The following is a 15,911-nucleotide window of genomic DNA, read 5'->3' as shown; positions in this document are numbered from 1 at the left end:
GTGAGTTCCACTGCCCACAACCTTTATTTGGTTTGTCAATATTCAACTTTGACTCCAAAGCTTGCTCTAGCGTTGTGGGGCTTGCATTCTTCTGAATGCGTTGCTCGTGAACTATGAGGGATCCTAGTAGCTCCTCTGCGCTCATCGCCTACAAATCCTTGGATTCCTCAATGGCAGTCACCACATGCTCAAACTTAGATGTGAGTGACCGGAGTATCTTCTCCACAACTCGTACTTCATCGAGTCTCTCGCCATTTCTCCTCATCTGATTTACTATCACAATGAGCCTTGAGTGATAGTCGGAGATGCTCTCTCCTTCATTCATGTGAGCAGTTTCAAAATCTGCTTGAAGTGACTGTAATCTCACTTTCTTGACCCGATCTACTCCTTTGTAGATTGTACTGAGTGTGTCCCATACTTGCTTGCTCGTTGTTGCTTCTGCAACCTTCTCGAACGTTGAATCTTCTAATCCTTGATAAAGAAGATACAACACCTTCTGGTCCTTCTTTCGTAAATCCTTGAGAGTGTTCCTTTGATTTGCAGTATATGTGGCTTCTTGCTCGGTAGTGGGTACAACATACCCATTACTGACAACTTCCCATAGCTCTTGTGATCCAAACAATGCTTTGAATTGGATGCACCATCTTTCATAATTTTCTTTCTTTAATGTGGGAACTTGGAGCTGCACTAAGTTGGATGCCATAACTGCTGCACCTGCCAGAATGGTATTCTGGCTCTGATACCAATTGTTGGTATTGAAAAGTTTACAAACTCTATCACACCTCTCACTTTCACTCTCAATAAAATTGGACAAAAAATTGAGAAATAAGGGAAGCTACAAGCTTTGGCAAACAAGGCACTTTGATATTAAAAACAGATTGCAAATACACTTCTAGAATTGAATGACAAATCAGATGGGATTAATTCACTAAAGCCTTACGAGAGGCTTCCTTAAATACAACACAACCTACACCTTTACACCATCAATTGACAGCACACAGACAGCAGCATATCTGCTGTCTTTAACACATGGGAACGTGAAAATGAAGAGACCAAATGTATTCCAGGTTGTCTACATTCGGCTAGCACACAGCAGCTGTCTTTCCAGCTGCAAATAACACAGATTCGACTAGCACATGGCAGCACACTGCTGTCTTCCTGCTAGCACATCACATGGCAGCACACTTGCTGTCTTTCATCACCATTCGGCTGAATAATGAAGGAGCAATGATGATTATATTTTGCTGGAAACAATCTGTAAAGAAAGGTTAGCATCACATGGACAGATCACATGACTTTTAATTTGAATTTCCAACAGGGAGGTTCGTAGAGAGAAATGTCGCTTACCAGCCTTGCACTTAGACTACAGGAAATCACGAAATTGACTTTGTCCTGAGCTTGTATGTCTCTTTTTTTTTTTTTTTTTTTTTGCAGTACTTCGATCTTGTTCTGCAACAAGTTGTACAAATGATTAAGCGTATGATATAATTGCAATGTTGTTTCAGGGAGAAAGTTAACCCTTCAAACCATACACAACCCGTTATTTTCTTCTGTACGAAGCTTTGTGCAGTATATCTCCGCTATGGTACTCCATCGAGAGAGCTTCGGCATATATGGTATTCTTATCCTCTCACTCAGGATATGGTAAGAATGCTTACATCTCACTTCTATAGCCACAATCATCTTGTGCGAGCAATTTTGCTGTACTGTGTCAGTCGTGGTTCGTTATGCTTTGTGCTCTCGTGCAAATTGTGCTTTGTTTGCAGGGAAATATACTCCTCGATACAAGTGGCTCGAGAAGGAGCTTCCGAAAGTGAACAAGACAGTGACGCCATGGCTTATTGTTCTTATGCATTCTCATTCTCCACTGTATAACAGTTACGTGCATCACTATATGGAAGGAGAATCCTTTAGAGTTATGTACCAGGAATAGTTTGTGGAATATAAAGTAGATGTTGTCTTCCCTGTCCATGTTCATGCCTACGAACGATATGTAAGTGTACCTTATACATGCCTGCGAACAATCTGTTTAAACTATATAGGTTTCAGAAATGAATGTTTCCATCACAGGAACGGTTATCAAATGTTGCCTACAACATTTCGAAGACTCTGCACTCCGATAAGTGACCAGTCAGCCCCGGTTTACATAACTATTGGAGGAAACCTAGAAGGATTGGTTACCGAGTACAATGCTAATTCCCATTGGTATTAACTGTGAGCAGTCTTTCCTGTTGATCAAAAATTTTGAAATTCGGTGGTATTTTGTGTTTTTCTGCAGAATGTCAGAACCACAGCTAAGTTACTCAGCTTTCCGGGAAGTCAGCTTCGGTCATAGGATTTTCAATATAAAGAACAGAACTCATGGTTTTTTCAGTTGGCATCGGAATCAAGATGGGTATGCGGTTGAAGCTGATTCTTTGTGGTTGAAGGACAGATATTGGAACAGATTGGAAGAGTCATCATCCTTAGCTGTATTTTCACTGCCCTCACGACCATGTAGACTTTCTGCACAGGTTTTCACTCATCTGCCATATCATTGTAAATTCAAATGTTCAAGAGACGGAAGGATGAGAAAGGTTTCATGTAATCATTGTATAGCACTCTATTCTTCATCCTGAATAAAACAAATCTGTTCTTCATCCTCATTTAACTCCAAAGATAACCATTTTCACTTACCAATTTCCTTTCTTCCTTTTTTTGAAGAGAAAGGGCCGGTTTCATCACAAGAGGTAGGGAAATGAATTCAACAAACAATTTTTCTTCAGTTTGTGTTTCTATATTAACTAGGCAGGCTTTCTAAGTTAAGGTGCGATGATAGTCTTATTTCTTTTTCTTTTTTTATGATACTCAAGCAAGCCTTCTGAGTCATGAGTTAAATTAGGTGGGACGGTGAATTATTTCATCTATATTGTCTTCCTATATTAACCAGGTGAGCCTTCTGAGTTTTGAGTTAAACCATGCGCGACGGTTGAATTATTTCACCTATTTCATCTTTCTATATTAACTATGCGAGCTTTCTAACTTCTAAATTAGACTATGCACGACGATTAAATTATTTTATTTATTTCATGTTTCTATATTGTGTGAATGCTTTCCATTCAATCTTACGAGTTATATATATTCTAACTACACATCAGATGGAACTACTAGCATAGCCTACCCTTTACGCACTTTCTTTAAAGTATGGTAAAGAATGAAATTACGACTCAACAACTCCGATTGCAATATATAAGTGCACTTGCAGAATTGGCAATAATTCCCAGCATTGATAAATATACAAGATGCTTGTGGTTCATGTGGAATAAAAGGGACAAACATGGCTTGAAAACAGAGATAGAGATGAATTAATGTCTCAACTGTTGTACGGATAAGCCCAAACCTTAAACCTCCCCAAGAGGTAGGAACAGGAATCCTCCAAATCCTAATGATGAGGCTAGAAAACTTCCCATAAAAAGGTGGAATTTAGGAATCTAACAAAAAGATATAGACGAAATAATCATACGATCGTGCCAAAGATATTTCAAAGAACATGTATGGTGTCTTAAATCAGATTAAATTGGATAACTCACAAAAATCATCACACAATACAAAAAAGACGAAGTGAACTTTACAATCCAATTGTTGCGCCTGATTTAACTCAGAAATGAAAAATATGTCTAGTTAATATAGAAAGACAAAATAGACGAAATAATTCAACCATCACGTCTGGTGAAATAAGAAAGCTAACTTGGTTAATAAAGAAAATGAAATAGAAGAAATAATCCAACCGCCGCACCTAATTTAGTTCAGAAAACTCGTTCAATGCCTTAAATTAGATTAAATTGGATAACACACCACATTTATAAGAAATTCATTCACATAATATAGAAAGACAGAGTACAGCCACAATTATTTCATTCATATTATACATATACCCACATTATGATTTGCAACAAACCCTGCAAGCTGCGACTCTTTTACAATACCCTGCACATTACATTTTTTTAGTACACTCCCAAATTAAAACTAAAAATAAAGGGGGTTAAGAAAAGAAAACCTTATTGCTTATTGGTTTATAATATATACAGCACACTGGAATGACCACGACAAAGAGCAGAAAAGCTCATTCGCCGCCGCAGCCCTCTAGATATTTATACACCTCCATATATTTTGACTATATATATACACACACCCCCTACTAGTTCTGTACATATATTATTATTCGACATATGAAGCACTTCTGAAGACATTGTGCAACTTTATTTACCAAGCTACCACCTCTATCTATATACCTTCAATTTTGAGTTACATGCACCATTAATACGAATGCATTGTTTCCCAGCCAGTTCCATCCACGAAACCGCCACCGAAAACACCATAATCTTCCACCGCCGGAAGATCAAGCGACATGGCGGCCTCCGTCCATATCGAGTCATCAAACACCGGAAAGTTCCCGCTTGTGTTCCCCCAGAGTATCCCCTCCATTTCATTATTCCCACCACTACTCATATTCTCCCCCACTTCCGCGCCGCCCTGCTCCGGGAGGGCCACAGCCCAATTTCTATGGGGCTGATCCGCCTTCACAGTCAGAAAGTTATCGCCAATAAAAGGTACCGCAATATCGTTCACAAGAGCAACATAACCTGCAGGATTAGTCCCAGTACCTGATGGATTGTTCTGCGCAAGGGTTTGGTTCGGAATTTGAGGTGGCACGCCGGGATTGGCCGGCGAGGGAACGACTTGATTCTGCAGATGCTGATTCAAATGATGCTGATGACAATGAGGGACTCGCTGCTCTGGTAAATTGAGCTTTGCCCCGGAACCGTAGAGCTTTCGGGCCGCAGCGTCATAAGCCAGAGCAGCTTCATGGGAGGAGTCGAAAGTCCCGAGCCAGAGCCGGGCCCCACGGTTCGGCTCACGGATTTCCGCCACCCATTTTCCCCACGTCCTTTGCCTGACGCCTTTGTAAGTGCACATAGCATTCTCCGGCCCTCCCTTCCCCCTCATGCAACCCTTCCTCGAGCTCGCCTGCACCGGCCGCTTCGACAGCTTCCCTTCCTCAACCCCAACACTGGTACTACCACCACCATTCATCTCCGACTTCAACATTGTGAGATTTTTATGAGAAGATTTCCTGAACTTTTATTTGGGTGGCGAGTTTGAGAAATCAGTTGTGATATTTATATAAGGAGTAAGGCAGACATGACCAGAAACGTGGCTTGTGGAGGATTAGGGTTTAAATATTTGGCATGGTGAACAGGAGATATCGTGTCCATGGCTAGCCTCACTATTTAAATCCCTAATACACACTTGGCTTACACCTTTGTTTGCTTTCTTGCTCAGGTGGCAATAGGAGAGGAGCCTTATAATTCCAGTTGTGCTGTGCTTTTCATTTTTCATTTTCTTTCTTTTATTAAATCGGCCTTTTACAAGAAGATCACATCAGATTTTAACTCAGTGACAAATCGAATGTAATTGATGGATTGATGATAGTAAGAGGGAAAATTTTTAAACTGTACACAAAGACTGAATGAGTATTTCTGTTGGAGCAGAGTATATCTTACTGGAACAGAGTATATTTTACTGAAGCTGACTGACTGAAAGATTTGCTGACAGCTGAAACAAGTATCAGTTTTTCATTTTTTTTTTTTACTTTTTTTATTTAAATAAAAGGATAAACATGTTCACTTTATTGTTTTTATCCTACATCAAAATTATAACAAGATTGATTAATAAGTTTTAGTGCAAAATTACTTGTTGTGTACAGTAGAGACTCACAGTAGATATCTCATATATACTTAAGAAATTTGTTAAAATATTTTTAGATTTTAATTTTTCATAATAATATGTACATCTTTAGTTCATTAAAACCATTTGTAACCATATTTGACTCATATTAAAAGATGTTTGAAGAATCCATTGACACACATACATAGGTTAGATTTATATTTTTATTTTTACTTCTCTTTTATTTATAACAAGATAAGAACTCTATTTTTATCTCTTCTTTTTCTCTCTATTTTCTAGTTTTCAATATTTTGGAAAAATAAGTGTTTTGGGTTACCGGAGAAGGAGGGAGGGATGTTAACTCAGAGAAAAATGCAATGAATAATAGAAGGAAAAAATTTAAACGGTAAAGAAAAACTGATTAGGAGTATAGTATTTCTTGAAAGCATGGTTATGTTTTATTTAAGCTAATTGACCGTCAAAATAAGAGAGAAACTTAATAATTGAGATACCTGAGAAACTTGTTGATGACAAGATAAACATGTTCACTTTATTTTTTTTTATTCTCTTACTACATAGGTATTTGAATGGTGGTAGTTTTTTTAAACATTACAATGAACATCCACGTCGGATATTAAAATTATAAAATTATGACCCAAGAATAATGGAAAGGAACAAATGGTTTAGATACAACAAGACTGATTAAGAAGTAAATTTTACATCAGAACCATTTGTTGGGATAGCAGAGACTCACAATGGATATCTAATAGATATTTAAGAAATTGTTAAAACTTGTTTAGATATTCATCTTTCATTTTAATATACTTGAAGAATGTGTACAACATTACACATTCTTCAAGTATCTTCCATTTGTTACACACACACATCAAGTCAGGAAAACCATTTGTAAAGTCATGAAAACTAAATTTTCAAAACGAAATTTACAAATAAAATGACGTAGTGATTGATTATTAGATTATTACTTAAATATTGATTAACATTTTTATTTTTTATTAGTAACACATCATTTAATTTTCTATTAGTAACACATGATTTAATTTGTAAATTCAATTTAAAAATTCGGTCTTTTAGCATTACTGTTTGAAAAAGCTATCTCGACACGGTAAGATTTTCATTTTGTTTTTCTTCACTTTTCTTTTATTTATAACAAGATAAGATCCCAATTAATTCATCATATCTCTCTTTTTTTCTTTTCATTTTGGAAAAAGTAAAGTGTTTTGGGTTGGGGGGGAGGAATTTGGACGATTTAGTGACGGAGGCGGTGTGAACGGTTGGGGATAAACCCTACGTTAGTCCCCTAAATCAGGGCTTGACAGTTTGCAATTTAGCATGCAAAGCTTGCATACGTGGTGTGTTTCGCTAAATCCCGTGGGTCCCTTGGGTCCCGTTGATCTGCGAGTTTTCCGAAAAGGATAGGAAGGGATGTACAGGCCCCAGAGTGCGAGAATGACATCATCCTAATGGAGACAATGAATCCTACGGACTGATTCTCATTTCCTCCGTTCATGTACACGAGATATTTTTTAGTAGAATCGGTACACAGAATACATTACGTGTTATTGTATAAATAATATATTTTATATGTTAAAAATTAATAATTTAAAAAGTAAAAAATTTCACTACTTATATAAAAATACATGATTTATTATCTGTATATTCATGACAATAAAAAATTTCTCTATGTTCAGGCTGTTGTTGTTCTTGTCCTCCAGCAAATCAACACGTACACACATATTCACATGTAGATATCTTAGTTTTGAAACAAAATATACATAACCTAAATTTGCATCAGCTTTCTAAATACTGTCAAGATCTAACCACATTACAGAAAGAACAACTATTAAAATTAATATTTTTTTTATAGTACATTGATATTTTTATATTAAGAGAATAGAGAGTTCGGTTAAACCATATAGTGGATAGTTTAATTTGGTATCGAATTCGTCATCCATGATATTCAAACTTAAGACCTCTCACTTCTAAATAAAAAAAAATACCACCAAACCGTAATAGTGAATGACATCAAAATTAATATGTTACAACTAACATTACAGAAGAAATAATATTGTCAAACCTGTCAACTATATGATAAACAATTAAAAAAAATGGTACATCGTACAAATTTTATAGTTCTTTGTACAAACCGTGCATTGACATCAGCTTTTAACTATTCTTAGAAGTCACATGCCATGATTCATGTATAAATACATATACAATAATATTGTAAAGTTAAATCTTCAAACATTACATGTACAACACAAAAATACAATCCTATCAGCAAAGAAACTACCCTTAGAAGTCACATGCCATGATTCACGTATAAATACATAAACAATAATATTGTAAAGTTAAACCTTCAAACATCACATGTACAACACAAAAATACAATCATTATCTAATATTTCAATCATAATTCTTCATTTTATCGCACTGAAAAAAAAGACTAAACCCTGGCCTAACTCTTTTATCTAATCTAAATTTCACCCCACTCAATATATCCAAGAAACATTATTTTGTTTACGGATTGAAGTATCAACGGAAGAAAGATTGCTTTCATTCCTTCATGTTATAGTGTGTATTACATAAACTAACTTATAAATTTTTCTCCTTCTTGAAGGCTTGACCAAATAAAATATAAGTAACTGAACCCCAAACGATGGGGAGCACTTTAGGAGTGTGTTGAACTACGTACTAAAGCGTATATGGCTTTTGTCAGCATTATTATAGAGTTAAGAGTTCATCATTAATGTCATCCTAAACAACAAGGGATACGTCATAATTCTATGATAGTACTAACTGTACAACAAAAACTAAGATTTTAATCTTAAAATTTTAAAATCACTTTACTTATAGACAGATACAATTTTGTCAGTATTATAATAGAGTCAGGTTTACATTTTTATTGTCATCATAAAAAATAAAAATAAAGAAAAAGAATAACACAACAATTCTATGATAGTACGAACTGTACAACAAAAATTAAGATCACTTCACTTACTGACAGATACAGTTTTCAGTATTATGATAGAGTCATATTTACATTTTTATTGTTATCATAAAAAATAAAAATAAAGAAAAAGAATAACCTAGCAATCCTATGATAGTACGAACTGTAAGACAAAATTAATATTTTAATCATAAACTTTTAACTGTGATATGGATAGATACAATTTCGTATTATTAGAGTCAGATTTACATTTTTATTGTGGTCATAAAAAATAAAGAAAAAAGAACAACGTATCAATCTTAAGATAGTACAAAGTATATAACAATCTTAACTTTTAACTGTTACTTCACATATACAGACACTAACAGATCTTTATATTATTAATTACTGAACAGAAGACTCTTTTAGAATTATCCAACTTTAACACTCAAAAATCACATATCATAACACATATAAACACCAATCTTTTTAACATTTTAAAAATCCAATCTTATAACATAGAAGGAACTGAACCCTTATGTAGCTTTGTTCTTATCTCAGTCCAACCTTCTCTTAATCCGAATAACTCAATTCGTTCGCGGGTTTAAAGTAGATAGACAAAGGAGAAGGGGATTAAAAAAATATTGCATCATGCCTTCTTTGTAGTGTGTATTACATGATATAATCTATACATCGTATATATACAAGTTAATGCATAAAAAAAAGGTTCTAGCCAGTCTCACTCAATTGCAATGCTTCGTTTATGCCTCGGCACTTCCACAGACCTGCTCTTATCGCCTTCAACATTTCGTTTACTCTGATGCCTTTCCTGCAAAAACCAATGGCAACTTAACAAAACCTCTACTTAGGCTGCTGCTGTTGTTACTACACAGAACTATGCAGGGCCTGTTGTTACTACATAGAACTAAGCGTGTAGCTCCAACTATAACGAGCTTTAGAGATTTTCATACGACATAATCTGTCAAGCAAAAACTTATTGACGAAAACCAGTGGAGAAAAAGAGTAGAGAGAAACAGAAATGAAGTTTAGGTATAGAACTCAAGACATTAGAGAAAGCATAAAAGATGATAGAGATGAACTTACAATACACTGACACCAACAATGACAAGGGGTCGTGCATAGTCTTCAATATCTTTTTTCTTCCGGTCATTACTCGAAACTCTTGATGAACTCACATCTGCATTTCGACCTTCAGAGGACGGTCGTTGAACTGCATCAATAATGCTCGTTTCTAACCCAGAAGATGCGTTATCAGTACCAAGTCTCATTATTTCTTCAGTCAAAGATGGAAGCCTGTCCTTTGCCTAAAATGCAGATATATTCTAATATTAATCAAAATTGAAATTTAGGATATCAAAGTATCTCATAGAACAAGGTATTAGTGACAAGCAAAGAATAGTGATTAGAACCGGGAAGCATTTTCACGCCGGAAAACCAAACAAAAAGAGACGAACCTGGGGAAGGTCAATTTTGTTGAACACCACTATGTATGGCCGTTCAAGGTAATCAGGTTACACATTCGCAATTCCTGAAAATTATATAACAGCAGTTCGCAGGTCAAACAACAGTTGGGTAAAATGGCAGTGAGGTATTTGTTATACTACAGTCAGCTGGAGTGACACATGAACAAGGGCACACACACTTCCTTGACAGTTCTGTAGTCATTCACAGGATTCTCGGCTGCTGCATCAACAACAAGGACCAATAGCCGAGTCCGCCTCAGATGCCTCAGGAAATTGCGACCAAGATCCTAAAGGAGGACAGAGTTTGAATTACGAGAGTTGGAGCTTTACAATAAGTGATAAACATGATAACAAGCATTACCTTACCAAGATGAGCGCCCTCAATAAGACCAGGCAAATCTGCCAAAGTTGCTTCAGAATAATACATCCCTGGCCCTAAACTTGGGTCGCCATCAAGGCGTCCAAGGTCTGGCATTAAGGTTGTGAAATGATAATCGGCAATATCAGGTCTTGCAAGTGTAGCGGCGGCCAAAAGGGTTGATTTTCCAGCATTTGGAAGGCCTTGCAACAAAGGCAGATAAATATTAGGAATCTAATGACCATACCTATACCTTCTATAAGTAGTCTTGCTCCATTTCTTTCTCGTTGAAATGAAACACCAAAATATAAGGTTTTTCTCTTTGATTCTATTCGAAATTAACTTGATCAAAATATTTCATTACTCTAGTAGACTGTAACTTGCAAAAGTCTCTAGTTAGATTTCCCTTCTCATCGAAATTTGCTAACCAGTGTAAGGAACAGATGAAGAATCACTACCATAACACCAATAGTTAGGAATCAGCTCAACTGTGTCAAGTTTATTACAATACAGCAAATCAAAACTGGAAACCAAATCCGATAAAGTACAGTCTGGTCTGACAGATTTTGTGATCAACATGGTGCAATATTGTTTCTTTTTCGGAAAGCTAGTACCAAGAATATCGTTACCACCAGTTCCATTAAAACCATGGGGATATGATAATTGAACTTCTAAGACAGAACTTCAAACAGAGAAATATACTATAAAAAATATAGAGCACGGGAAAGCAATACTTACAACCAAACCAACATCAGCAACAACTCGTAGGATGAATACTCCCGGTTGACCAACTGCTAAAACCTGCAACAACTCGTAGAAACACGTTAGCACAACTATACCTTATCACTATCATCTCTCATCAAATTTGTGGTCACAGCCATCACCTTTTTCTTACTACGCTCTGGTGTTTCTACCAAGCTAATCTGCCACAAAAGTGGGAAAAATTAAATGTAAACTGCAGATTAGCATTGACATGCAAGTTAGCTAATCTGCATAACAGCCTTGACAAGTTATATGATACGAAGATTGAGGCTAACTTCCCAATTGCCAAAATTTCTCAGTCTATCATAAGCATGGTGTCTCGCCCCTCCTTGTCCACCCCTCGCCACAAGAATTTCGTCCCCTGGCTGTGCTAGATCAGCCAACAATGTTCCTCATTTACGCTTCACTACAGTACCTATAGCGCAAATACACAAATTAAATTGACCATCCTACCACATTATCATCACCGATTATACCTTGAAGAAAAAACTCCCAATTCATTACATCCACAGCACAAAATCATAACAAAAGAACACAAAACAATAAACAAACCGGGAGGCATGGGAATACGCAGAGCCTGAGCAGAAACTCCATCGTGCAACTGGGATGTCAAGACCCCCATTGCAGCCACATTGCCACCGCGTTTCGCCTTGAACCTGCTTTTCGTATGAAATTCCAACAAGGAATCCTTACCCACGTCCGCATAAATCACAACATCACCGAGAACAAGGCCCCCACCAAAATCCCTTTTCAGCTAGCTCTTCCTCCTCAGCTTCTCCTTCTCATGTTTCCCCTGCGACGGCTTACTGGGAGGTCTCTTGTTCGGCATGGCGAGGACCGCGCTGTGGCCTCCGTCTCCGGAACGAACGGTGATGATCAACTGATCAAAAGTACTTGTGGGGTTCCTTGATTAAAGTATTGGGTTTTTGAGTAGAAGATAACCCCTTGGCTCTGGTGCTAATTCGGCAGCTAATTCCGAAGAATCTGACACTTTTCGAATTGTTCGAGTCCTGCTCGCACCTATATGTAAAACGCCATGGAAACTACTCGCGTGAGCAAATGAAGGTATACATTACTGTCTGCTTAGTTGCTGCATTTAATCGTTGAGAATTGGAGGAGAATATTTTACAGATTTATTGGGAAACCTCAACGTTCAGAGGTTACCTTTGGGGGAAAGCGGTGCCGTATAAGGAGGATTTGTGACGGAAGAGATAGGAAGTTGACGGTGGCGGGGAGATGAGAGACGCCATACCCGAATAGAGAAGCAGCGCGAGTGAGCGAGCAAGGGAGCGAGGGAGACGAACAGTCCAACGGACAAAGACGAAGTTTCCTTTGCCGTATTTCAAAAAGCCGTAATAAATAGCGCGACTAATCTTCTGCATGTTTTTACTCTTAAGCCCATGTCTTATTTGGAATTCTACTTCTCCTACTTCCAATTTTATTACAAGTTTCTCAATTTTCGACATGTGTTATTTGTTATTTAATATTATAGTCTGATGTAATTTTTCTTCGTTAGTAATAAAGAGGTCCGAAGTTAGAATCTCCTATCATTTTCGACACGTGTTAATTTATCATTTAATATTACTGTCTCGTTACATTTTTCTTCATTTGTAATTAAGAGATCTTAAAATCCCCAGCATGTGGCTTGTGGGTTTAGGGTTCAGTCATTGGGAAATCGCAACGTGTAGATAAACTTTGGATCAGTTTCAATAGATAGATTACACAATTTTGCAAGTCTTAAAACAAGCACCATAACATATGCAAGCCTTGCGTTAAAGCCTAAAGAAAAACCATTGGCACATACCCCATCCGAGTTTTCTATACGACCCACCAAGTTCACCTCCTTCGATTACTACTTCTAAACATGAAATAATGTATGACACACCAAATCCACATGTGGGAATGTTGTCGGAAGGAAACTAGCCAAACTGTAGTATACGAGAGCTCAACGATCGCCAATCATCCCCATCTGGTGCTGCTCCAAAAGTTTCATACATTTAGCTTCTAATAAAATCCTTCAAAGAAAATGCAGGATTCCCATTCTGCAAAAACCACGTAATACTAAGTAACGCAATTTTGCAATGCACCATGCATTTCACTTATCCTATCACCTAATTACTTGTTCATACTTAGTATGAGCATATCGCTTTAACATGGATAGTTTAGGCCTCTGCAATCCCAATAATAGTATGGTACTTGGATATAGACCAAATAACCAAAGTCAGATGGTGAAAGTCGGGCTTAAATTTTCTCAACTGCACCCCGAGAACTGATGCAAAAATAAAAATCAAGTAACTGCATGTTACCTTGACATTATCTTCACTCATATATTGTCTTACTACTGTTGTCTGTTGTATTAGCCTTTCCAATGCAGAGTAATCGGGCAGGTTTGAATGCCCTGAACCATGAAACACAATAAAAACCAGTACATTAGTGATCGTTTCAAATATAATCAAAGAAAATAAGGATATGATATTGGCACAGTATGGATATCTCTGCAAAAGATCAAAACAAATATGATACACAGAAGTAAGGAATGTGGGAAACAAACCAAGAATTGCTTGATTCAAACTATCTGCAACTTGCTGCCGATAGTCCAAGCTAAGCAAATGAAACATAGGAGACTTCTCCGGTTCATTGTAAGCAAGCAGAGCCATGAAATCCTGCAGCAATATCGAACTTGAGCTCCATACGGACATGAATAAACATACAAAATACATACACATATACTTATAAAAGGAAACTTAAGAGTTTGAAGCATACTTCAAGCTTTGTAACGTATTTGTCCACCTTCCCAAAGGGGCCCAACTTGTTCTGGGCGAATTCCAAAGCTTCTGTGCTGCCAAAGAAATAAAGAATTAAAATAGCACAACGTGCACCACAAACAAGGTGTCATTGTAATTTTGCTCACCATTTTTTAGCGCAAACAAGTTCAACAAAGTGCAGGCTCAGAAGGTCAAAATGCAAGTCTTTGTTTTTCTCCAGCAACTCAGGTGCCAGCTCTTCCGTCAGTTCAATCGCCTTCTGAGCATTCCCCTCCACTGCACATTGAAAAATCCCTGAAGACAACAAAACATACCATTAGCACCGACATCGATCAACCAATCCAAGATATCCCCAATAACAGTTTTTTAGGGTCCGTTTGGAACTGCCACTACTGCTCATAAATAACCTTTTTTTTTTTTTTTCGTTTTGGAAACTGCTCATAAATACTTTAGCTATACTTTTCTATATTATAAACAAGCTTCTCTAGAAAACGCTTTTGTGACCCAAACTCACTTTTAAGTTTTTCTAACCACCGTAATCAAAAGCGCTTTTAGTTGGTAGTACATGCTTTTAGAATCCCAACGGTTCCAAAACCATTCGGGACAATGTGTTCAATCATTACATGACAGTAAACTCGACGTCGTTGCAAACCTACTTTTTCTTTTCTCCATATCCTCAATGCAGTCGGCAGGCTGCTTCGTCCCCGTCGAAGCAACAAACGACTCCACAGTTTCTTTGTAGCAGTTATGCACAAGGTATGACAGAACAATACTGTTGATATCATTGTCATTGATAGCCTATCAATAAAACACCAAATGAAAATCCCCATTAAAAAAGATCAAACAAAGGATCAATATATATAAAATTCGAGCCCAACGTCCCCAATTGGGCAAATGCAGCAAGCCCTAAATACAAAATTTACGAGTCAATGTCTAAAATCGATGAAATTTAACACTAATTGGGTAAGTATTGTGTAATCCTTGGGTTTTGAATCGAAATAAGATTGTGGAAATTGCAATAATTTGGGAAATTAAGAACAGAAAACTGGAAACTTACAACTTGATTGAAGTGACGAGGATCGACGTCCATGATTCGCCGCGTTCTGAAATCCTGCGGTGCGGAATGAGGCTGAGGAGCGGAGGCGGGCGCGGCTGAGGAACGGAGAAAGAAAAGGGAGTTCCGTCTCGGTCCGACACGACGAACGATTTTACGTATCGGCTGGCGAATCCGAGTTAGTTCGAGTCACTAGAGAGAGTGATCCGATTTCTATCTTTAATTCTCGACTTTAAACCGCTATTCACTGTGTCTATAGGTTCTTGTACACGTGCCCTTACTAGGTTCTATAAATCGTGGGTCGACCCGCAAATAATATGATGTCACGCTGTCATTTTTTTTTTCTTTTTATAAATTAAAAAATTTGTGATAAATTACGGTTATTCATTCTTTTCGGAGCCTGAGAAAACTCACATCTGGTCACAAGTTTGGCTTTATGTCACGTTGTCATTGCCTTTTACTAATGTTTGATAGACCAAATTTTAAGATTACATTTGTAAATCATGTGATGTTTCATTAATAAAAAAAACTAGAAGATGAGCACACACTTTGTGTGTGAACAATTTCAATTTCTTTTATTTATTTATTTATTAAGGAGTGTGATTAGTTTTTTAATTTTTTTAAAAAGAGTATGAGACAATGATGATGGTATCTCTTAATTAGGGCATATTTTTCTTAATATTACATAATTACCATTTTGCCCTTTTTATGTAAATATTGTGTATAAAAATGAGGGTAAAATAGAAAAATAGGGATATAATTGTCATTTTCTCAAAAGATACAAATTTACTATTTTGCCCTCCTTATATAAGTATTGTGTATAAAAAATGAGAGC

At 36.9% G+C, this 15,911-nt stretch overlaps 2 protein-coding genes and 2 pseudogenes across 2 annotated transcripts; 1 reads left to right on the top strand and 3 right to left on the bottom strand.

Moving 5' to 3' along the window:
- Positions 1 to 1,523: 1,523 nt before the first annotated feature.
- Positions 1,524 to 2,614, top strand: LOC125479118 (annotated as a pseudogene).
- Positions 2,615 to 4,022: 1,408 nt separating this feature from the next.
- On the bottom strand, positions 4,023 to 5,088 carry LOC103942944 (dehydration-responsive element-binding protein 2D). The gene has a single exon (XM_009353144.2). The coding sequence runs from the start codon at positions 5,086 to 5,088 to the stop codon at positions 4,297 to 4,299; it is 792 nt and encodes a 263-aa protein (XP_009351419.2). The 3' UTR covers positions 4,023 to 4,296.
- A 4,194-nt stretch (positions 5,089 to 9,282) lies between these two features.
- LOC125479319 lies at positions 9,283 to 12,793 on the bottom strand (annotated as a pseudogene).
- Positions 12,794 to 12,942: 149 nt separating this feature from the next.
- On the bottom strand, positions 12,943 to 15,312 carry LOC125479318 (glucose-induced degradation protein 8-A homolog). The gene is made up of 7 exons (XM_048588513.1): positions 15,080 to 15,312; positions 14,679 to 14,820; positions 14,169 to 14,316; positions 14,021 to 14,096; positions 13,809 to 13,920; positions 13,564 to 13,655; positions 12,943 to 13,299 (listed from the first exon to the last, which is right to left on the bottom strand). The coding sequence occupies exons 1-7, from the start codon at positions 15,110 to 15,112 to the stop codon at positions 13,255 to 13,257; spliced, it is 648 nt and encodes a 215-aa protein (XP_048444470.1). The 5' UTR covers positions 15,113 to 15,312; the 3' UTR covers positions 12,943 to 13,254.
- Positions 15,313 to 15,911: the final 599 nt, after the last annotated feature.

Source organism: the organism of the source record quoted next, unplaced genomic scaffold (assembly GCF_019419815.1).
Source record: "Pyrus x bretschneideri cultivar Hongxiangsu unplaced genomic scaffold, Pyrus_bretschneideri_v1 Contig28, whole genome shotgun sequence".
NCBI classification, from domain to species: domain Eukaryota; kingdom Viridiplantae; phylum Streptophyta; class Magnoliopsida; order Rosales; family Rosaceae; genus Pyrus; species Pyrus x bretschneideri.
This window is presented reverse-complemented; position numbering and strand designations above follow the sequence as displayed.